This window comes from Podarcis cretensis, assembly GCF_951804945.1.
Source record: "Podarcis cretensis genome assembly, chromosome: 9".
In the NCBI taxonomy this organism is placed as follows: Eukaryota; Metazoa; Chordata; class Lepidosauria; order Squamata; family Lacertidae; genus Podarcis; species Podarcis cretensis.
In genome coordinates, this window is record NC_137178.1 from 41,768,284 (window position 1) to 41,792,739 (window position 24,456).

The following is a 24,456-nucleotide window of genomic DNA, read 5'->3' on the forward strand; positions in this document are numbered from 1 at the left end:
TCTAACCATTTAAAGGTATAATTTTCCAGATTTCTAGGCTCTTTCAATTAGTAATCACCTGCAGTAGAACAAACCTGCACTGAGAGTGTTGTTGGGGGGGGGGTTGTGTGTGTGTTTTTGAAAAAATAAGCTATTAAGAGGAAAAATATAGATTAACTATACCCAGATGGCTTCCAACTAATACGATTTGACAGCCAACTCAGACAGCAGGCAGATGGCTAAAAAGGTATGCACAGTTCGTCACCCAAACTCACCTTCAAATCTGGCAGCTGAAGCAACTTAACACTCAGGCAGGTCAATGCTCATTTCCAGTGACCTATTCAGAATAAATTTTTCTCCAACCTGCCTATTTGTCTGATCTATGAACTAAGAATTAAGTACAAAAACTTCAGTCTCTTGAGAAACACGAGTCAGCGGTGCACAAAGCCTTTAATCCAGTTCTGTTATTATGCTGCTTTGCTGTACTGTTTTTTAGCATTGCAATTTATTAATGCTTTAATTACTGATTGTATATTTTATGTTGTACATCACCGGAAGGGCAGCTTATCTTGGTTTACTGGATTTTTGCTGCCTGTTACCTTTACGACCTTATGCTCTGGATTGACAAAGGCCGCTTTTCCTGGTGGTAACCACAGCAACACATAGAAAAAGGCTGGACAAAGAATACAGAACAGAAGCTTTTTGTGTTCTTGAATGTTACGAAAATCCTGCTTTACCTCTCTTTCTTATGGCAGACACAACCTAGAAAGATAGTTCCGTTCAGACAACAAGCCAAACTCATGGTTAAGGAATCTCACCTACATATTAGCATATTGGTTTGCACACCATAAATAGGAGTTCTCAATTGGTAAATTATGGTTTGTGTTAACTATAGTTTGACTGATGTCTGAACTGGCAGACTAAGGGGATCCACAGATTAGCGATCATGTAGATGCTTTGTATAGTAGTACATTGGGTTAAGAACTTAATTTGTTCTGGAGGTTCCTTCTTAACCTGAAACTGTTCTTAACCTGAGGTACCACTTTAGCTAATGGGGTCTCCCGCTGCTGCCACCGCACCACTGCCACACAATTTCTGTTCTCATCCTAAAGCAAAGTTCTTAACCCAAGGTACTATTTCTGGGGCAGTGGAGTCTGTAATCTGAAGCATCTGTAACCTGAAGCGTCTGTAACCCGAGGTACCACTGTACACCAAAGGTACTGGGTTCAATTGCTGGCATTCCTACTAAAAGGCGCAGGTAACAAGTGATGGGAAATGTCTCTAACTGAGACACTGAGGAGCTGCTGCCTGACTAGACAATACTGGGCTAGATAGATGGACCAATAGTCAGATTCAACAAAAACGCTTTTGTTATTCCTATATGTTCCAACTCTGTAGGCCACTGAGTCAAGTGGTTGGAGTGCTGTGTAGACACAAATTGAAAGTAGACAAGTGGCATTAAGCATCTATAGTTGGAAGCTCGTATCATGGTTTGGCATGATGTCCAAATTTAATGATAAAGGAATGGAATATGTACATCAAAACATTAAATAATCTCACACATTTGCAGTAATTGATATACAGTGGTACCTCGGGTTACAGACGCTTCAGGTTACAGACTCCGCTAACCCAGAAATAGTACCTCAGGTTAAGAACTTTGCTCCAGGATGAGAACAGAAATTGCACAGTAGCGGTGCGGCAGCAGCAGGAGGCCCCATTAGCTCAAGTGGTGCTTCAGGCTAAGATCAGTTTCAGGTTAAGAACAGACCTCCAGAACAAATTAAGTTCTTAACCCAATGTACTACTATACAAAGCATCTACATGATCGCTAATCTGTGGATCCTTTAGTTATGGTGGTACCTTTAGTTATGAACTTAATTCGTTCCGGAGGTCCGATCTTAACCTGAAACTGTTCTTAACTAGAAGTGTGCTTTCGCTAATGGGGCCTCTTGCTGCCACTGCGCTGCCGGCACACAATTTCTGTTCTCATCCTGGAGCAAAGTTCTCAACTCGAGGTAACTCTTCCAGGTTAGCAGAGTTTGTAACCTGAAGCGTTTGTAAGCTGAGGCGTTTGTAACTCAAGGTACCACTGTATTGATCAATTCCAGCAATTTCTATACAAAAGGTCAAATGCTTTTCCTTCCACCTATCTCGGGAGTCACTGGCCTCTATGTGAAATGTTCCTTGAATTGGTTTCTTTATGTATTCACTTATTTATTTAAAATAATGTATGCTGTCATTCCAGGGCAGTTTGCATAACAATTAAATAATAGAAAACAAAATACTGAAAACTTAAACAGCAATTAAAATAATCACATTTTTAAAGGCCGAAAGCATCAAAAAAGTTTTACCTGATGGCAAAAGGAAGAGAGCCTCCCTGGGGAAGGAATTCCACAAACAGGGTGCCACCACCAAGAAGGCTCTCCTCCAATCATAACCCACTTAATTTAGACAGAAGGAGCCCTCCAGAGAGCTTCTGAAGAATATACCAGTGATCCTAATGCACAGGTAGGCTGTTGTGGAAGCAGCTGGTCTTCAGGTAACTGAGCCCTGAGTCATGTGAAGCTTTAAAGGTAGGCACCAGCACTCTGAATTGTGTTTGAATTGTGTGAAATTCTTTGAACACTGGTGAGATGTGTTCCTAATCACCAGTCTCACTTGGCTACCTGTATTCTGAAGCAACTGCAGTTTCCAGAGAGTCATCAAAGGCATCTATTTATACAGGAAGACTGGTTTTTGAAAAGGAGATGCCAGTCTGTAAACTACAGACACTTGTTCTTACTGCTTAACATTTGATATTAACATACTAAATATTAGTATAACTGTGCTTGGATTCAGGAAAACTACAAAATGGAGGAAACACACAGATACCAAAGCCATAAGGATGATGCAAACCTTGTTTTAATGTGTATTGTTTTATTATTTTTTATATATGTTGGAAGTTGCACAGAATGGCTGGGCCAACCCAGCCAGATGGATGGAGTACAAATAAGAAAATTACTATGATGTTGTTGTTGTTGTTCGGGGATACAAATGCAGTGTCCCATAATTTGCTCCATGCTTAAAGAAAGGACCGAGAGAGAGAGCGCAAAATCATTCTTGAGGAATCCTAAGCTAGAGAAAGAAGGGTAGCAATACACATTTTCTGAAGGGTTTTGAGCTGTGATTTGCTCAGTCAGTTAGGCGAGCTATTGGATCATCAGAACAAGTCCCCATCCTCCAAGGTGCTCAGTTACTGGCTCAGGTTGTAGCCAGTACTCAGTGAATAACTCTCATACACAAAAGTGCTTTGGATTAGTTCCAGAAACCTCTACTGCAAATTCCCCCCTGAGCCATTTTAAACCCTAATTGTTCCCAGTATTCTCCATACCTGAAAGTTCCACTCAATCTTACTTAAGTTAAATTCTGTGGTGCTTTTTAACAGAGGCATGAATCCATTAGTGGCTAAGTTCAGACCACGAATAGGATTTCCGTTACTGAACAACTAGTTCTCAAAAGGTCAAAGCCAAACGCATTAACCTACTCCCATTTACTTTCAGTGGTCTCAATGTGCTATCAATTACTTATGCAGATTGGACAAAAAACTAAGGAAGGCTTTCTTCAAAAGGATGTGGTTTCAGAATGTTCCAAAATAAACGATTTCAATCTCACAATCTGTCTTTACTCATGTCAACCCTTTCATGTGTGCATTGATTTTGCTTTATTACACACCATATAAAAATGCCATGTGCAGTTTAGAAATTAAAATGGATTAATTCTTCCTGTAATAAAGTGTAAGACGAAATCACATTTGCAGTCAAATTGGGATTAAAAAAAAGAAAATACACAATCCAATGTTATTTCACTGCTGCATTTGTCAAAACCTGTGACAGAATATGTCTTCTACACCAAATGTTTGCTTTTCTAAGAAGAGCCAATGATACCAGCCACTACGACTGAGGTAAACCATGATGGGCCACAAATAATACCTTATATCCAGAATGTTTTACCACTTTAAACACCAAAACCTGTTTTGAAGCAAGCTCTTCTGAAATGATTTCAGAAATCCAAGCTGGAACAAGCAACAAGCTGCATGTTACATGGAAGCAGTCATGACCCACATGCAGGAATTTCCAAGCAAGTTAAATGCTTTACTGGAGAAGATTAGCTTCAAAGATAAACAAAGGAATCACTCAAAATATCTTTGCCATATTCATGGCTGCACTCTTCATATTCTGTGTGTACTTTCACAAGCTCATCTTTAGCATATGTTACGATTTCAGCAGACCAACTGTCTCCTCACAAAACCCAGGGAAAATCCATTTATATGCTGCATAAATGCATAGGGAGAACATGATTTTTCACTTGATGAAGAAACAATGTTCAATAGGACATGGTGGGGGCTGGGTGGGTGAGGAGAGACAGTACCTTGAAGACAGACTTCATCCAACACAGAATTTAACTTGCTTAACCCCTCTGAAACTGACAAGATTAAGCACACCTAATTCTGCGTTGGATTTAGGCCTAAAGTCACACTCCTATGCACACTTAACTGGAAGGAAGCCTTGCAGAATGCAGCAGTAACAGACCAGTAAGTACTGTAACAAGATTTATTAAAGCCCAGGTTTTCACGGTCTAGGTTCCTCTTCATGAAAGACATTCTACTGAAATACATTCTATGGCATTTGAAATAGTCAATTAAGGCAGAGTTAAATACTGACATTGTCTTCAGTGGGAGGGTAGTGCAGAGTAGGTTGTTCTCACAAAAAGTATATATTCCAAAGACATCATTGGATACGAACACTAAGCGTGGAATTCCATGTAGCGATAAGCAGATGGTCCCATCAGAGCCAGCATTTCAGATTGCCCAACAAAACCATCAGCCCTCTCCTCCCTCTGCACAGTGTTCTGGGAGTTATCCTGATCTGTATCAGCAGAATATGATTTTAAATTGTGGGTCTCATGCACCTTGTATCATACCTGTAGATGTATCCACTGTGAACAGGGAAGAGAAGTCACCCGGCAGCAATTCGTAAGTCACAACTCCATATATTCCAGAATCCTTGTCCGTAGCAACGACACTGATTACTTCTGTTCCCGGCTGCGTATGACTGCTGATGCTTGTCGTGTAAACCGCTGGGTCGAAGACAGGGTGATTGTCATTAATGTCTTCTATCTCTATGCGGACGAAAGCTTGAGCACTCAGGCCACCCTATTGAATGAATCACAACAAATGCCAAGTCAAATCATCAGTTATAACAAAGCACAGAAGACATGAATGCAATTAGACCTGTTTCACCTTGATGGAGATCAGCCAATCCCAAGATAGCTGAAGGGAAAGTGTACAGACTTAAAGGACCTCTGAGTAGCAATGTAATGTAACTGAACAGTATAAAAATTATACATCTGTTTAATGTTGTTGTTGTTGTTGTTTAGTCATTTAGTCGTGTCCGACTCTTCGTGACCCCATGGACCAGAGCACGCCAGGCACTCCTGTCTTCCACTGCCTCCTGGAGCTTCGAGAACACTGTCCAACCATCTCGTCCTCTGTCAACCCCTTCTTCTTGTGCCCTCAATCTTTCCCAACATCAGGGTCTTTTCCAGGGAGTCTTCTCTTCTCATGAGGTGGCCAAAGTATTGGAGCCTACTTTAATGTATCTTGTCACTAAAGAAGCCATCATAGCCACTTGTTAATTTCAAGTTACTCTGAGTTCTGATCATGCTGTGCTTTCTAGATCAACTGGCTGGGGGCTATTTCAGCTATGTCAAAGGAAGTCCCACATCTCATCTCCAGAGCTGTAGAGGAGAAAAGGGTACTGGGGGACTTGGTGATGTCAAAGCACTTGGAGTTCTCTGGAAGCACAGAGCCAAAGGAAAGACCAACCCTCTTCTTCAGCTTGAAGCTGGAGCTGAGGCTCGTTTTCACATGGGCAAAATTCAAAGGAAGGAAGAATTGAAAATATACATTTTTAAATTATTTCTCAGCATCCCTTTCAGTTTGAAGGTCACTTTGTTACTTTAGGAACATAACAAGTACTATGTATAAGTTAGATAACCAGCAATTTATCATGTCTGGTAGATTTAAATTTGTTCAGATAATAATTATAAATTTTATTTACTTTTTTCTTTCTTTGATAGAGTTAGAACTAGTAGCTGCTTTACTGAAAGGATCCTAACATATTTTTTTTTCATTTTTACAGTTTATTAGTAGGCAAAGAACAATAAAAGCAGAAAAAAACATCATTATAGTAAAAAAATATATATATATATTCTGAAAATATATGTCTCCTTCAGTCCTTCACTGTGTCAAGCAGACATAAAGCTCTCATCTCCATAAGAAGATCATAGCAAGTACAGCTAGAACCCACATTTATAATGCAGGAACTTGGAGGACACACCAATCAATTTTCCTGCCACATGGGGAATGGACAGAGATTCTCCCACTTGCAGTTCAATATCAATTAACAGTAAGTTTGCAAAGCTAAGCGGCCAGCCACTCATAAAATCAATAAATTATACCATTGCTTATTTGGGAATGTCCCTTATCGCAATACAGTAGATACTTCATCTCTGCCATGGACAGTGACAGCCAATCATGTTTTGACTCTGCCACAATCTTGCATCATTCCTGCTTCAAAACTCTTTGATATACACAAAGTGTCATTTCTCCTACAGATGTAAACTTGGAAGTAAGACTGACTATGTTAAACAGCCTTGCAGGATTGTTTAGGATTGCTGCCTAACTGCTGTAAGAGACTAGAGTTCTACCATCCTCAGATACACAGTTCTTCTACAACTTGGCAGCGGGGTTCTATTACAACAGCTGAAACTGCTTCTCATTACTCTCAACCATGAACCTCTGCCCTGCTACTCAAGCAGAGGACTTCATACAAAATCTACTGTATAAAGCAACATCACCCAGAAAATTATACTGGGTCTTTTGTTTATTGTTTGCACATCTTGAGCAGTGATTGCTGTGGAGTTGAAGCATCCATCAACATTATTTCTCAATGAGCCTTTCATTTCTCCCAAGAATAGCTCATATGGCTGTATTGTCTATTTAGGCTGGCACTGAGATTGTCATGCTGCAGTTACAAGACAGCATCATGAAATGCCTGGGAAGAAATAAAGGGAATTAATGTACAATGAAGGCAACTTGAGTCTGTGCATGCTATGAATATATTTGGTGCTGGGCTTCACAGAAAAGTTTGTTTCACATGTGAAGGAAGAAGGAAAACGGTGTCATTTCTTTTCCCCCAAAAGAAGTGACTACTACTGCTAAAAGCCTAATTCTTGGGAGTTGTAAACCTTTCCCATCAACACTAGTCAGATGCAGTGCTTTACACCGCTGGTCCAAAGTGTTTGGTGTTTGCTTTTCCAGATGATTTTTGGAGTTGGGAATGGGATGAAAAACGATGCCAAAGAAAGAAATGTGTTTTCAGGAGAATGGGTGAATGAAATGAAAAGCGACCTCCTTCCTCCTTCCTTAATACCTCAAGCCTAGGAACTGATAGCCAGTAGAGCTTGCACAATTCCACATCCAAATGTTTGTGGACTACCCTCTCACACAAAGACCCAGCAAACTATAATTAAAGAAAATGTAGGAAACACCTTAAAGGCACATGGGCACTTCAAACTATCCGATTGCAGCATGTGAATTCCGACCTCCTCTTGATTAGTCTACTGTGCTCCCTAGAAACACCTTGCCAGAATCTAGATTGCCAGATTCTCTTTGGCTTTTATGCCAACGGTGAAGAGTCAAAGCCTGGCTCTGTTCCTACAAAAAACAAGGTAAGTGTCCATTTGCCCTCAATTGCAAGCTGCTTGGAAATGTCAGTAACCAAATGTTAGCTATCCTGATAAGGAAAATGTAGCTAGTTAATTATGTGTTTTATGTTCTTTTAAAAGAAACTTTCCATTTTTAAATCTCTCCGTTAAATGCTTAAATAAATGTACTTAAATGGAACTCAGGGGGTGATTAAGTCCTTTTGCAAGGTCTAACAAGGTTTCACAAACTTTAAAAGGAAACCCTGTGAAAAAGTATGTCTTTCTCCATAAGTTTAAACCATAAATATGAATTGTCCACTGCTCCACACTAAGGAATAAGTAGTGAACCTTAATGGCTCCACAGGTCAGATCCTTATCAAGATCAGTGTTGCGGGCCAAATTTGGCAGGTGTGCAGAGCTGCCCACCTGTTGATTGCTTGATGTTATTATGTCTCTATGGTGTCACACAAATGACAGTAGGTTTGTCCCACACACCTGTCAAAATCCCCTGCAGAAGTCCCACAAACTCACTGCTACTGAGGTAAATCCTTACATAATACAGCTGACCTAGGGAACTCCCTGTTGCCAGATGTAGTCACAGAAAGTGGCCTGGTTCACATGTAACCCTAAGCTATGGTTTATAAACAATGGCTCACTAAACTACATTTTAAGTTGCACGACTGCATTGATACAACTGATCTAGCTTACCAGATGTAGTGACAAACAGTGAGTATTACCTTCACACCTGACAAACAACAAATGGCTGCTAACGTGGAATTATCCAAGTGTGAAACTTACCCCATCTACTGCTTTCACCAGGAGATCATATGTGGATGGGTCTTCTTCTCTGTCAATGTCCTGTGAGACACATATGTGGCCGCTGCTTGGGTCAATCTGGAACGCTTTTGATTTTTCATAATTATGGAATCCATCATATAGAAAATACTCAATATGCCCAAAATTCCCTGAATCTCTGTCTGTAGCCTTGACCTGCAGTAGCACAACAGATAAAAATCCATTAATTATTTCATTATTATTGATAGATCCAACAAATTCATTGTTTTTCAAATAAGATGTATATTTCTTCCATCATGACTTAGTCTGCAATCCTATAGATACTTATTATGGTCCAAGTCTTGCTGAACAGTGGCGTAGCGTGGGGGTGCAGGGGGGGCCGGCCGCACCGGGCGCAACATCTGGGGGTTAGGGTTAGGGGGTGCAAATCCATGGGTTAGGGGGCGCAAATTACTTGCCTTGCCCTGGGTGCTGACAACCCATGCTACGCCACTATGCTGAACCCAATAGGACTTCTTTCCTGAATAGGTATGTCTAGGATTACGCTGTTTATTTTCAAAAGTATCATGATGAAAATTTGAACAGTGCTCTAGTACTGAGACTGAAAAGACTACCATTTACAGACCTAGGCTGGCTGAATGGTATACAGTCTTGCTTGGCAAGGCCCCGGACCCCGCAGCTCCCCTCAGAAATAAACACACAGACACAAGTATGTTGGGTTAATGGGATAAATTAGGCCACCACTTTATCGGTTACAGATGTGAGCGGTTTGGCTTAGGCATTTAAGTGAAGCCAGACTATATTCTGACTCTCCTGCCTGTCTGCAGGAAGTCTTTCAAGGGTCAACCACCGATAGGGGGAGCCCTATGATATACATCAATTAAGAGCATCCCCCAGGGTCACTGATGGAGTCGTGGCATAGCCCTAGCCCATGCCCAGGCTTCGGACAGGAACCACACCCCCGGATCCCTTTAATGGGATACCCTTTACGAAGAGGGGCAGGTGGAGGCAACAACCTCCCCTACATGGATTAAACAGCAAGCTGCAACGCCCCCGGCTAACCCAATTGGTCAGACGGGGGGTGCCATGACATGACCGGGAGCCCTAATGACGTGGGCAGCATCCCTCCACCCACTCCTGGGTCCTGGATGTCTGCCAGCAATGCCACACCCCCAGGGAAGGGGAGCGGTCATAGCAGAGCAGTGCATGTTGCTTGGGGTAAGGCAATCTAGACAGTCAGCTTCCCTTTCACTCCACAATACACAAGGAAGTGTCTGGCAGGAAGGAAGGGAGAGAGAGATTTCCTCAAGTTGTTGGCATAAAACTGAAGGATTTACCTTAATAACTATAATAGTGCAACTAGAGGAATGCTGCTTAGTTATTCCACAAGGCACACCATCAGCTGTGTTACTCTTCCATGCTCTCTCTCCATTCTTATGTGCTGTAATCTTTATCTCTTAAAATCATTAGTACCTAAAAGAAGCTTAGGGGCACATGCAGTTACACAGAAGCAGTTAATAACTATGCTAAAGCTCGGGCACATTAATGGCAAATTGTTTAATAATTAAGATTATAAATGATAATTTCTATAGCACTTTTTGGCATACAAACTCAAGGTAGGAAATAATGGATATATGTGTGCCCATTGATTACTCTTAATTCCTCACTGCAGTCCTTGAAATGCAATTAACTAATCTTCTACTAGATCCCTCTCCATTAGGAAGGGCTGATAGCCACTGTTAGGAAAAGCACGTGGAGAAAAGCATGTGGTAAAGTCAACCCGCATTAGCACTAGACCACTTCCAAATGCAGACAAGAACTGCCTGTTTGATGGAAGAAAACATGTTATGGAGACGGCGAAGGGAAGACACTTCTTCTCAGCACATTCCTGGTATACCAGGTGGGGGAGGGGGGTTGACACAAGAGAACATTAATTCAGAAATGGTATAGATCAGGGGTCAGCAAATTTTTCAGCACAGGGCCAGTCCACTGCCCCTCAGACCTTGTGGAGGGCCGGACTATATTTTTGGGGGGGAGGGAGGAATAAACAAATTCCTATGCCCCACAAATAACCAAGAGATGCATTTTAAATAAAAGCACACATTCTACTCATGTAAAAACATGCTGATTCCAAGATCGTCCACAGGCCGTATTTAGAAGGCAATTGGGCTGGATCTGGCCTACCCATGGTATAGATCCAAAGAGATATTTAGCTACATGCAATTGCCAAAATCAAGAGTGTGCTACTCCCTGACTGCAGCAATTGCATGCATCAATGTACACATGTCCTTCAGGTTCACACCAATATATATGGGACCCTGAATGTGTGGCGGGTAACCTGTCCCACCAACATACCAGGATTTAGAACTGAAATTACTAAACAGCAAAATGGTCAATGAAATACTCATCAGGAAGCTTTTGCAGCTATGCGTAAAACTTTAGACCTGAGTTACTTTTTCTGACTTTTAAAACCATAGAGATAAACTATGAACCCTTTCTAATATCCCCCCAAGAGCCATTGCAGCTCTTTCAAAAGTGTCTAAAGCTTAACTTAGTACAACTCTCCAGAGGTTCATTCTGAATCTCCTACTCTTTTAAGGTATGAAATCTCCATCTTCTGAAAGGAGTATTTCCCTCCTCGAACTGCTGTGAAGATAAATGAAGTAAGAAGTTCTATACATTATATAAAAATATTGTTAATAAATATTGTGATACTTTCTGTCCGCAGTATAACAGATGGCAACTCGCAGTAAGACTACTGTATGCTTATCAGCTTACTTTCCAATTAACTGCATTTGAAATATTGTCTCTAAAGCACACTACAAAAGGCATGCTATTGACGAGGAAATCAATATAGTTATGCAACCTTTTGCATGTTACAAATTAGTGTTTTATTATGCATTGAAAGGAATAAGCAAATCCATAGGCATACGGTTTTCTCAAAAATGGAAAAACTACCTTTTAGGTATCTTAAGGGTAATGTAGAGTGGTTAATGTGCATAACCAATGGCCATTGTGCATATTCCCCTGCACACATGTAATTCCTCAGCTAGAGAAATCTCCCCTCCTCTGTGATTGCCATGGCAACTGACCTCATGCTGCTATTAAGCTTTTTCCTTAGTTTAGCTTAATAAGGGCGTGGAAAAAGCAAGAGTTCACCACTAAGGAAATACTGAGAAGATTACCCCCCATGTACTTTAGGTTAACCAGAACTAGCAAACCCCTGGTTCCAAGTTCAGAATAGCTGAACCAGATTAGAATCCTTCACTACATCCATAAGCATCCAGCCCAAATCTTAGCTGCCACCACCCCAACCAAAAAATGGTTCCAACAACATGGAAGAACTGGTTCAGAAGACAACTTCTGAAGTCACCACCTTGCTAGAGACTTCCATGGAGGAGGTAGAAGACCTTCAAGAAGAACAATACCTCCACCCTCTGTGTGCCTGAAGAGGTTTCCTGGACCTTATCCTCTGCTTCAAATGACCTTCTTAAAGATCAATTGCAGCTTGGGAGAGCACTGTCTGCTGTCATATAGTAAGTTTATTTTCCAGGCTGGCTATGCAGCCCCTTCAATTCTGAGCAGTTTTCTCCTTTGGCTCCAGGCCAGCGCTGAAGCAACGCTCCAAGCTCTCTACTTAACAGCTGGTCTTACATCTGACTATCTTGCATCCAGCCACACTGTGAGCTGTCAGCAGACCTCACCACATGCTTATTACCCTGAACTCTTGCAGGTTTTGCTATTACACCACTGGGGGCTTCAGCCTGGAGCAAGAGAGGAAGTATTAAAAGTGGCATGAGTCTTGTTGAATACAACCAGAAAGTTCATGGCTGTTAGAGGATAACTAATCCATGTTAAGTGATCTTGAGTTTGGTCTCAATAATAAATTACTGTACTGTGGTCAACACAAGAGGAAATGAAGGGCAGGCTTGCAGGTGTATGGGCAATAGAGCAGAAAAGTCAACTGCACTTTGAGACGTGGGGGGAAGATGGATTCTATCACATACCTTTCATCTAAATGGTTTGGACAAGGATGGAAGTATTGTATTGCAGGAATATAATGGGGTTAAACTCAAGGTTTCCCTTTCAGTTGGGCAGGGGGTGGGAGGAAGAGAATGAGAATGAAATATATAAAGTACAGGCACTCAAGTTGCATTTCTAAGTTAAGTTTGCCACACCAGTGTTTGCCCCAAGTCCGACCCTTAAAATAACGGAACCAAGAAGTTGCCTGCTGGAAAAATAACTTTATTCTGCTAACTTTTAGTACCATAGTTTGTCCCACATTTTGCATAATATATTTGGACAGACAATAGCTCGGTGGAAGGATAGAATTATATTCTGTATGCTTATACCACACTAGCCTATATATTCCCAGATGTCAATGCTTCAAATAGCTACATAAATATATTATAATTTTGCCTGTTTTCAATTATGCATGAAGCCTTTGAACTATAATATTTTACAGTAATGACTCCAGAGTCACTGCTTTATTGTCTTAGGCAACAGGGTGAGTGCAGACATAATCCTCTTAACCATTCTTAAGAGACTGGAAGCAGGTCATGGTATCACATGCTTTATATATGGGCTGCATTGCATAGAAGGCCATATCCTGGCTATATGGCTGGACAGGCTGTTTTGTGCTCCTTTGACAACATTCAGATACAAAACTGAATCATGGATATGTGTTAAAACAACATGCTACAGCAAGACTAGAGCTCACACAATTCACCCTTCCCTTTTCTCACGTGAGGAGTGGAAACTGAACACTACTGACTGCAGGTTTGAACAAATAGCAGTTTTCTATTGCTTCTGATTAGAGAAAACTGATGTAGCAACCATCAGTAGTTAACAAACAAGAATCTCACATGTGGTACAAACTAGTATTCCCACATAAAAAAAAATATTTAAAAGAGCAGTAAGTCAAATAGAGAGTATCCACAGGGGACTTAACACAAACTCTATTGTCAATACACATCAAAAGGCCTGGATAAACAATCAAGTCATCAGTTGGCATTTAAATGATTTGACCATCTGGAAGTTTCCTGGGAGGGCATTTCACAAGTGGGATGGCACCACAGAAAGTGTTTTTTCTCTCTCTCAAGTACACCCCCCCACATACACACACAAGCAGATCACCTCCTGCAGAATGTTAAGACTGGGGAGATTGGTATTGGAAGAGATGCACTAACAGATACTTGGGTCGCAAACTTTTTAAGGCTAAGAGCAATACCTTGAAGTGGGTCCAGTACTAGTGTAAGCGCACAACATCTGTATTGTGGTGAAGCAGTCATCTGCATTGTTCTTCGAAATATGGCTAAGTATCAGCAAATGTAAGTGCTGACACTTTTCCAATATGATGACCACTTGCTTTAGTTTAGAAGTGCTACAGACTTACAAACCACTGCAGGACAAACGTGTAAAAGCAACATATGGCTCCCATTAATCACATTTTCCTCCTTGGCATTCCTTTAAAAAAAAAAGTCAGAACTGGTTTTTGTTTTTTACGAACACCAGTGTGGCTGCTGAAGTTAATTAGGACAATTAGAATGTTTTGCTTAAAAGAACTGAAGCCATTATTGCAGTTAGAGAGTGATACACAATACACTATAGCTAATCATGTGTAAATTATAAGCAGTGCATGTGTCTGCCTAGTATTGAATACCAAGTAGGATGTGACTCCTGCTAAGCTGACAGAAGCTGTTGGAACATATTATCCATTGATTTATTCAGTATAAGTCCTGAAGGAATACACAACCCATGTGCAAACATCAGGAAGATCAATATTTAAGCAGATGCTGAGAATTTAGTTGACTCGGTCTATGATGGTCTCGTACCATCACTGGAAGGCCTTGACAATGACATGCTCACCCATAGCCAATTGGGTGCTTTCTCCCTGTTTATCTATTCTAACAACACATAGGAATTCACAGATCCTGTGGTCCAAAATAGATTATACAATATAGTATACTTTTAGTACTTTTCTAGCTGCAAAAACACATGCAAAAGTCTGCATATATATGTTAGTACGAAGTGGGGAGGGAAACGTAATACAGGCAACTTCCCATTTACGCAGGGGTTACTTTCCAAAGCACTGCACGTTTCAGTGAAATCCAGTATATTTGAAACACGATAGGTAAAGCCTGCAAACCCCACAATGACACCCTCTAAACCTCCTTGCTCAAACTCCAACTCTCTACCGTAAAGACCAATGCATTTTTTACAGCACAAGCCATTTCATCAGATGCTTGAAGTGTAATCCTGAATTGAGGAGAGGGGAATGTAGAGCTGTTTCTGTAATATGTGATACTCAAGCTTTATGGAATTTATATGCATCCTGTCTTTACTAATTACTAATATTTACAGGCTTGGTCACATGTCATGTGAAGCCAAGCCATGGCTTAGTGCAAATGCATGAGCATGCAGGCTCCTCACGAGGAGATAGTGGCTGCTCTGCTCCTCCCCAGCTTTCTGCAGCTGCACTGAATTAACAGAGTTTGGCTTGTTGGAGTAACTGGACATGATAAGGGGTTAATTTCCTTCATGAGTGTAAATTAGCTCACCCCATGGATGAGCAAATTGCAGGTGCAAGGTCAGCTAAGCCAGCTGCTATGGTAATGGCCCAGTGCCCTGACTATATGTGTGATTAATGTGTGTCAGCTCAGTGTGTCAGTCTGTGAGTCTGCTGTTAGTCTGTCTGTGTTACTTGTCTGGTGTTATGTCTTGAATTGCTGAACTTGTGTAGAGCAACAGAGATACTTTGTACTTGCATGTATCTGTATATCTCTATCTGCCAAAATCTACAAGCTATATATATCTACATCTAGAACTGTTTTACTGAGCCTTATCTTCCACAGCGGTAAACTATCTGAACCTTTCTCAGCTTCCGTATGGTGACTGGTATTGGGAGCAACTTCCCCAGGCTTAGTGTGTCATCCAAGCCTGGTCTCATGTGTTAGCTCTCTCCAGGCTAAATGCAAGATGGAACCAAGGTCTGTTCCTATGGTTTACAGTTTGTGTTTTGTGCAGGAGAGCTAAACCACAAGCTTGGGTTTGGATGGCACACTTTAGCTCAACACAGCATCTTAACAACAAGGAAGAGCCTGCACACTCATATGAAGCCATGGTTTTGCTCAGCATGACATTCAGGCTAGACCAAGTGCTTCTCAAATGTGATTCTGTAACTATCTGCTGAAATATCCACATTTGTTTATTAGAAATTGATGCCAAATTGCAGAGAAAGATTAAAGGAAATTACAGAATGATTTAGCAGTTCTAAAAAGATTTGAGGTGGATAGCTACTTTGATGAGCCTTAAGAGATATGGCCTTCTGCATGTATTGATACTTTTGTATAGGAAAACAGCAATGATTTATAAAAACAACAAGTAATGCTTTATTAAGTCTCCTGCCACTATCAGTCTTTTGTAGTAAGATTTAATATTTGAAAGTGAAAAAGAGAACCACATTTGTACCTGCAATAGAAGCAGATGAGTTGTAAAAAAATACAGAGTCTGTAAATCACAGCCATAATTACACTAAGAAATCAAGTGTGTCATAAAGCACAGGCTGTTTGGGTTAATCTTTTTTGCCAGGGTGTATGGAAAATTTAAAACATGGCCAACCTCACAGCTTGTCTCATTTATGCAAACTGCTTTTTAAAAAGCTCTCCCATTTTCTCAACATAAATAATAATGCAGTTGGCAACAGATGATATTTCTTCCAAGACATCTTGTAATCATATAGATTCATTTTCCTTGCCCCTTCCCCCCATGACAAACTTTACCTACATTTGCCCTGACCAAGCATCACGCACATTCTGTCAAAGAATGTGGAGCTGTCAGCCTCTTTTTCTGGATGAGACTGTTCTTCATAATCAAGCAGGGAACGAAGAAAGCTCTGGATGTGTCACAAAGCCATCCTTCACTTCTGCTTCTAAACCAAAGTTTATCTCTGTGAAGCTTCCTGTAGCACGCAAGCAGCAGATCCCAGATTCTCACGCTTCCACTAGAAGCAGAAGTCTTCAGAAGAGCATGCTTTCAATAAAACGAATCAGTGTGGTGCTTCTTTAGCAGAAATGAAAAATTGTTTATTCAAGGGAACTCAGATTAACTGAAGCTGAATGCGACTTGCTGGCTCAAGCTGTCAAAACCCAATTCTCTTATATATAAAAAAAAGTCCAAGAAGAGAAAACACACAACTGCAAAACCTGAAAAGAAGGCGACTATGGGAAAAGGTCGATGTGCACCTCCTTTACTGACAACCAGCAGAATAAAAGACATTTGCTGTAATTTACCTGTGGCTGTAGGGACGCGGGTGGCACTGTGGTCTAAACCACAGAGCCTAGGGCTTGCCGATCAGAAGGTCGGAGGTTTGAATCCCCGCGAAGGGGTGAGCTCCCGTTGTTCAGTCCCTGCTCCTGTCCACCTGGCAGTTCAAAAGCACGTCAAGTGAAAGTAGATAAATAGGTACGGCTCCAGCGGGAAGATAAACAGTGTTTCCGTGCGCTGCTCTGGTTCACCAGAAGTGGCTTAGTCATGCTGGCTACATGACCCGGAAGCTGTCTGCAGACAAATGCTGGCTCTCTTAGCCTATAGAGCAGGATGAGACACAACACCAGAGTTGTCTGTGACTGGACCTAATGGTCAGGGTACCTTTACCTTTACCTGTGGCTGTAGACATTGGATAGCCATGGTCAAATAAGACTTGGGGGTGGGATAGGATCTTGCTATAGCTATTTTTCTAATCAAGCCATAACGATGAAGACCGCCTCTTTCCATATGAACCTGCCCAGACCCTGAGATCATCTTCTGAGGCCCTTCTTTGAATGCCTTCTCCTCAAGAGGTCCGGAGGGTGGCAACACGAGAATGAGCCTTCTCTGCAGTGGTTCCCTGTCTGTGGAGTGCTCTCCCCAGGGAAATTCACCTGGCACCTTCATTATACACCTTTAGGTGCAAGGCAAAAATGTTACTTTTTAACCAGGCCTTTGGTTGATTTGATTGACATCCTATGCTCTTTTAAAATGTGGGGGGTTTTTGGGGGGGAGTTGGGTGGTTGTTTTTATTTTGATCATGTATTTTGTGGTTTTATATTTTGATTTTATTCTATGAGCTGCCCTGAGACCTCTGGGTATAGGGTGGTATATAAATTCAATTAATAATAATCATAAATAATAATCATAATCATAATAAATATCAATCACAGAGGCTGAAGACACATGGAATGCTCTTTGCAAAGCAGGAATTCAGCTTTTAAACTTCAAACAAGATGTTCTGTACTGCCTTTCTGATTGTGGAAAGTAATCCCAAATTACAACTAGAGCTGCGCTAAAATGTTGCAGGGTATTCCTTCTCCCCAAGAGCTCATGTTCAGGGCTCCAACCAGACTGGAACAGGAGTGAAGGCCTTGTTTGTGAGTCCAGAGGGAAAAGCAAAAAGAACTTTTGTGTTCTAAAGATAGTTCACAAGGTTCTGTAATATTGATATTCTGAGTTTTGGGAAAGGGAAATCCCAAAGCTCCCCTCTGCTTATTTTGCCCCTTGAGATCAACTGCTCATGCATCCCTTATATTGTTAAACAGATTAGGGTATGGCAGGAGGCTTTTCTGGCCTGGAAGCACCTTACTGCAATTCTTTTTTTATATATATATAATAATATTTATTAATTTTATAAAACAAAAATCTACATAGATAACAACAAGATCTTTCTCATTAACCACGTTTCATTCACATCTTTGGACTTCCTCACATCTCTTGTTCCTGCTTTCTAAACACATAGATTTTTCTAGCAAATTATTCACTTAATTCAATTTATATCATTTAATTATCCAATATTAAATCTCAAATCTTATAATTTAAAACACTCTGGTTCTAACATATTGTTCATCCAAAATTTGTCTTTTCTTTCAGTCACATTTAAATTTATATTCTTTGTAACTAAATTGTTGGAACCATCTTATTGCGGATCTTACATCTTTCTTAACATTCATACAGTTTACAATATTTTTGTAGATAGTCCTTAAATTTCTTCCAATCCTCCTCCACCAATTCTTCTCCCTGGTCTCGGATTCTGCCAGTCATCTCTGCCAATTCCATATAGTCCAGCAGTTGCATCTGCCATTCTTCCAATGTGGGCAAATCTTGAGTTTTCCAGCTTTTAGCAATGAGTATCCTTGCTGCTGTTGTGGCATACATAAAAAAGGTTCGGTCCTTCTTTTGCACACTCTGGTCAACAATGCCCAAAAGGAAGGCCTCTGGTTTCTTAAGGAAGGTATACTTAAATACCTTTTTCAGCTCATTATATATCATTTCCCAGAAAGCCTTCACTCTAGGACAGGACCACCAGAGGTGAAAGAATGTTCCTTCAGCTTCTTTACACTTCCAACATTTATTATCAGGCAAATGGTATATCTTTGCAAGCTTGACTGGGGTCATGTACCACCTATATATCATTTTCAAAATATTTTCCTTCAAGGCGTTACATGCGGTAAATCTCAGACCTGTAGTCCATAACTTTTCCCAGTCAGCAAACATAATGTTGTGCCCTATGTCCTGTGCCCATTTTATCATAGCTGATTTGACCGTTTCATCCTGTGTATTCCATTTTAACAGCAAATTATACATTCTTGAGAGTATCTTAGAGCTGGGTTCTAACAGTTCTGTTTCTAACTTTGATTTTTCCACCTGGAATCCTATCTTTTTATCCAACTTAAAAACTTCTTTAATCTGAGCATAATGTAGCCAATCTCGCACTTTATCTTTTATTTTCTCCATACTCTGCAACCTCCAATTATCTCCGTCTTTTTCTATTATTTCCCAATATTTCGGCCATTTGGCCTCCATATTGAGTCTTTTCGGGGCCTTAGCCTCCATTGGTGATAGCCACCTTGGGGTTTTGTTTTCCAGTAAGTCTTTATATTTTATCCAGACATTGAATACTGCTTTTCTCACAACATGGTTCTTAAAAGCCTTATGTATTTTAACCTTGTCATACCACAAATATGCATGCCATCCAAAAGCATTGTTGAATCCTTCCAGATCTAAAACATCCGTGTTTTCAAGAAGTAGCCAGTCCTTCAACCAGCAGAAAGCTGCTGATTCATAGTACAACCTTAAGTCTGGCAGGGCAAAGCCCCCTCTTTCTTTAGCATCAGTTAATATCTTAAACTTAATTCTGGGCTTTTTGCCCTGCCAGACAAATTTAGAAATATCTCTCTGCCACTTCTCAAAACACCCCATTTTGTCCACAATCTGTAGAGTTTGAAACAAAAACAACATTCTTGACAATACATTCATCTTAATAGTAGCAATACGTCCTGACAAGGAAAGTTTCAATCTTGACCAGATTTCTAGATCCCTTTTAATTTCAGACCAACATTTTTCATAATTATCTTTGAATAAGTTCCTGTTTTTGTCTGTTATGCTTACCCCTAGGTATTTAACTTTTTTAACCGCATTTAATTCTGTCTCTTTCTGAAACCTTTCTGATTCTGAAGGGGTCATATTTTTTTTCCAAAACCTTGGTTTTTTGCTTGTTAAGTTTAAATCCCGCCACCCGACCAAACTCATAAATCAATTGCAGTACCCTTTTGGTGCTGGGCTCTGGCTCCTGTAAGGTCAATACTAGGTCAGCTGCAAATGCTTTAAGTTTATATTGTTTCGCTCCGACCTGAATACCCTCCACCAACCGGTCTCCTCTGATCATATTTAAGAGCACTTCCAGGACCGATATAAATAACAAAGGGGAGATAGGACAACCTTGTCGTGTTCCTTTTTCAATATTAAACTCTTCCGTCACCACATTGTTCACTATCAGTTTTGCCTTCTGCTCCGAATAGATTGCCTCTATCCCATTCTCAAACCCCCGCTCCACTCCCATTCCTTCCAAGTTTTTCTTCATAAACTTCCAAGAAATGTTATCAAAGGCTTTCTCCGCGTCTATAAATATCAAAACTGCTTTTGTGTTGATGTTTGTCTGCAAGAGTTCCAAGATATCAATAATATTTCTTGTGTTTGCAAACAAATGTCTACCTGGGAGAAAGCCTGCTTGGTCCTTGTGGATCACTTCATTTAGGACTTTTTTAAATCTGCTTGCTAAAATGTCTGCAAATATTTTGTAATCCACATTCAGGAAGGAGATGGGGCAGTAATTCTTGAGTTGTGTCTTTTCGGTTTCTAGTTTAGGTATCAATGTGATGAAGGCCTCTTTCCACGACTCTGGTGCCTTCTTCCCTTCCATAATTTCGTTACAAACCTCCATTAGTGGGTGCATCAAATAGTCTTTCAATGTCTTATAATACTTGGAGGAGAGACCATCTGGTCCTGGAGATTTGCCCAATTGCATGTTCTGAATGGCTTCTTCAATCTCTTGTAGTGTTATTTTGTAATTCAGGATAGTTCTATTTCGCAGAGACAACCTTGGTAGACCATTCTTCTGTAAAAATTGATCTCCAATTCATCTTGCGGCCCTTGTGTATATAATTGCTTAAAATATCTCTGGAAGCACTTTCTAATTTCTACTGGGTTCTGAATATTTCTTCCTTCAATTTCTAAATTTGTTACCGTGTTCAATTTTTGTCTCTTTTTCAGCTGCCATGCTAGCAGCTTTCCACATTTATTTGCTGATTCAAAGGATCTCTGTTTCATTAGCTTAATTTTCCATTCCACTTCCTGATTTATCAGTTTGGAATATTGCGCTTGATAAAGTTTAATTTCTCTTAGAATCTCCTTTGATTTCGGTTTAGATCTTAATTTCTTCTCACCTTCTTTAATTTTCTCCAAAATCTTGTCTTTTTTCTCATTCTGTGCTTTTTTCCTTATAGTGTTCTGTTGTATCAGAAACCCCCTCATAACCGCCTTGCTTGCATCCCAGACGGTTCTTTTTTCCACCATAGTGTTCAGATTAATCTCAAAATAGTCCTTCAAAGCTTTTTGGGCCTTTTTAATAATCTCCTGATCTCTAAACAAGTTGTCGTTCATCCTCCATCTGAAGGAGCCGGTTGGAGTTAGTCTCATATCCATCTTTACAGCGCAATGGTCGGAGCAAGTCTTTGGGCAGATTTCCACTTTTTTTATCTTACGTGCCAGGCCTCTAGTTGTCCAAATTCGGTCGATTCTTGTCCAGGTCAATTGGGCTTCAGAAAAGAAAGTTCCCTCTCTTCCTAGGGGGTTCTTTGTTCTCCAGATGTCGATCAAGTCCATGTTGTCAGTGAATTCAAAGAATGTTTTAGGTAGTCTGCCTTCTTTTGTTATGTTTTGGCTGTGTGGCTTATCCATGTTAGTTGATACCACGCCGTTCATATTTCCCATCATAATGATGTTGTCATAGTTCAGATAGTCCAGCATTATCTCATGCAACTTCTTGTAGAATTCCGATTTTCCGTCATTTGGCGCATAAACTCCTAATATCAAAAACCTTTCTCCTTGGTTCTGAATCTCAATTGCCAGAATTCTTCCTTGTTCATCTTTGAATAGAAATTTTGGTGACAGGCTCTCTTTTGCATAAATCACCACGCCTCTTTTCTTAACTCAGTCAGAAGAGATAAATTCTTGGCCTAATCTTTTATTTATTAGCACTTTTCTATGAAGCCTAGTCACATGTGTTTCTTGTAAACAAATAATGTCCAATTGTTCTTTTTTCAGAATGTGGAATATCCTTCTCCTTTTTTCAGGGATGTTGGCGCCATTTATGTTCCAACTCAAAAGTTGCAGAGACATCCTGAGTAAATCTGTTATTTCTCTAGTGGTGGTATCTTTTTGTCCTGGTCTTCAGGCCCCAAGGGTGTAGGTATAGATGCAGGGGATGGTCCAGCCCCTGAAGGCTCTCCAATCCCTTTCTGAAGGTCCTCTCCGTAAATATTCAAGAATTTGTCTCTGTCTTCAGCTGTTTTTATTTTCACCTTCTTCCCTCTAAACGTAAACGATAGTCCTTGTGGAAATTCCCACCTAAAAATAATTGAATTACTCCTCAGCAACCTTGTTAGTTCAAGATAGGTGGATCTAAGGTCCAGAAGTTGTCTAGGAATATCCTTGTAAATCTCTGCTCTTTTGTCCAAAATTTCCAGTGATTTTCCGTAGTGTAGTCCTAATATCTTGTCTCTTTCCTCCTTGGATCTCAAAGTGATCAAACAGTCTCTGGGCTTGTCCTTCCTTGTCAATTTCCCAAGTCTAAAAGCCGTCACAATTTTAAAGTCCTCTTCTTCCTTCAAGGGAAGGAAGAAAATTTAGAAAATTTAGAAAATTTAGAAAATTCCTTTGTCAGAAAGTCAATTAAATTTCCTTGTTCAGATTCAAGTTCTGGCACACACCTCAATCTTAAATTATTTTCCCGGGCCCGAAGTTCGATCATAGACAAGTAGGCCTGCTGTTCCCCGACCTGCTTGTGGAGTGGTCTTACCTCCTGCTCCAGTGCCTCAGTTTTCTGGAAAGCTTCCTCTGCCAATTTCCGGTTTTCTGCAGTGGATTCAGTTAACTTGCCAATTGCTTGTGCATTTGATGCGACTTGCTCAGTTAATTTGTTGACAGAATCTCTGGTCTGATCGATCTTAGCCGTTTGTTCATCCACTTTTTTATCTAGGCCTTCCAATTTTTCTAATATTTTGTCTAATACTGAAGCAGATCCCCCTGATGCCATTTCTTCTACCGGCAGCTGTTCAGCTCCCTCTAGTTCCAAAACATTGGGGGCAGATGATCTTCGTGGCTGCGAAACTAAAGTCAAAGTTGCTTGCTTTTTTCCTCTAGCCACTCTTGTTTGTCTCGCAGTGCCACTCATTCCAAGTTTATCTGCAAGTCAAGGTCAAATTGAGTATGTTCCCATGGGAATCCACAAGCCCATATAACAAAGTTTTAGGAGGAAAAGAAACCAAAAGGACAGTCAAATGTAGTTGTAAATCCAAAGTCCTCTAGAGGGAGCCCACCTTTAAGATCGGGGATATATCAAATCTATAAATCTCCTTGTTTAAATCTTTAAAGTTTTCCCCAATTTTTGCACAGTCCAAACAGCCTTTGGTTTCCCAAAAGATCTTCAGTTTAGTTGTGTTTAGCAGAGTTGGTCTCAAAAGTAACAGTGTCTCAATAAGTGCAAAATGTAACAGTTCAGTATAACAGTTCCACTAAAGCTCAGTTAATAATACCTTCAGCAACAAAATATCAAAGTCTTGCAATCTGACAGCTCTGTTGTCCAGGCAGTCCCACTACCAGGGATTCTTAATCAATTTGTAAATCCAACGGAACAGGTATCAAATGGTTTGTATTCCAAACTAAACTTTTAGCAAATTGAATCCTAAAGCAGCTTAAATAGATGTAAGATGTGAGAATTGCTTGACTTTTAGCGCCTCTTCAGAGGCTCCAAGCTTCAAAGTCTTTGCTTTATATCTTTAAGCAGTAGCAAGAGACGGACTTCCTGGTTTCGTCTCTCGTTTTTAGCCGAATTAGCAAAAATTTAGCATCCAAATCTTTCTTTCCTTCTTACTCACGAGTTGTTGATTTCCAGCCGAATAGTTCCAGGAAAAGAGGACAGCGCTCTCCGACAGCAGCTTCGCGGCTTCACTCCACAGAAAGAGCGATTGACTCACAGCACCGCACCCCCTTCCACGTTCCGAGACCTCTTACGAGGTCCCTTCTACGTTTCGGGGAGCGTTCCAGGTGCCCGCCGAGTCCCACGGCCACAGGCTTACGCTGCCTGCGGTTTTCCGGTGTGGGTCTCCGCTGCGCCGTAGCGGACGACCCGTTTCTGCGGAGCTCCCTTCTCACAGTTAGAGAAGGGCAGCCATTGCCGGACGCGCCACCTCCGGAAGCCCGCACCTTACTGCAATTCTTTTGCCGGGAGCCGTACATGCAGCGTATAATGGAACATGTAACGAATCACGTTCACTTAGTTGCAATTCTATATACACAATCACCTGGGAATAAGCCCCAAAGAATTTAACAGAGCTCATTTCTGAG

General features: G+C 40.7%; 1 protein-coding gene across 1 annotated transcript in view; it reads right to left on the minus strand.

Annotated features, from left to right (window-relative positions):
• The window catches only part of DCHS2 (dachsous cadherin-related 2), a 109,870-nt gene that overhangs the window by 47,064 nt on the left and 38,350 nt on the right, over positions 1-24,456 (minus strand). Inside the window, exons 2-3 of the mRNA XM_079990404.1 lie at positions 8,524-8,715; positions 4,939-5,170 (exon numbers count right to left, since the gene is read on the minus strand). Of these exons, the coding sequence (XP_079846530.1) occupies positions 4,939-5,170; positions 8,524-8,715 (424 nt within the window). The remainder of the gene's footprint in view (positions 1-4,938; positions 5,171-8,523; positions 8,716-24,456) is intronic.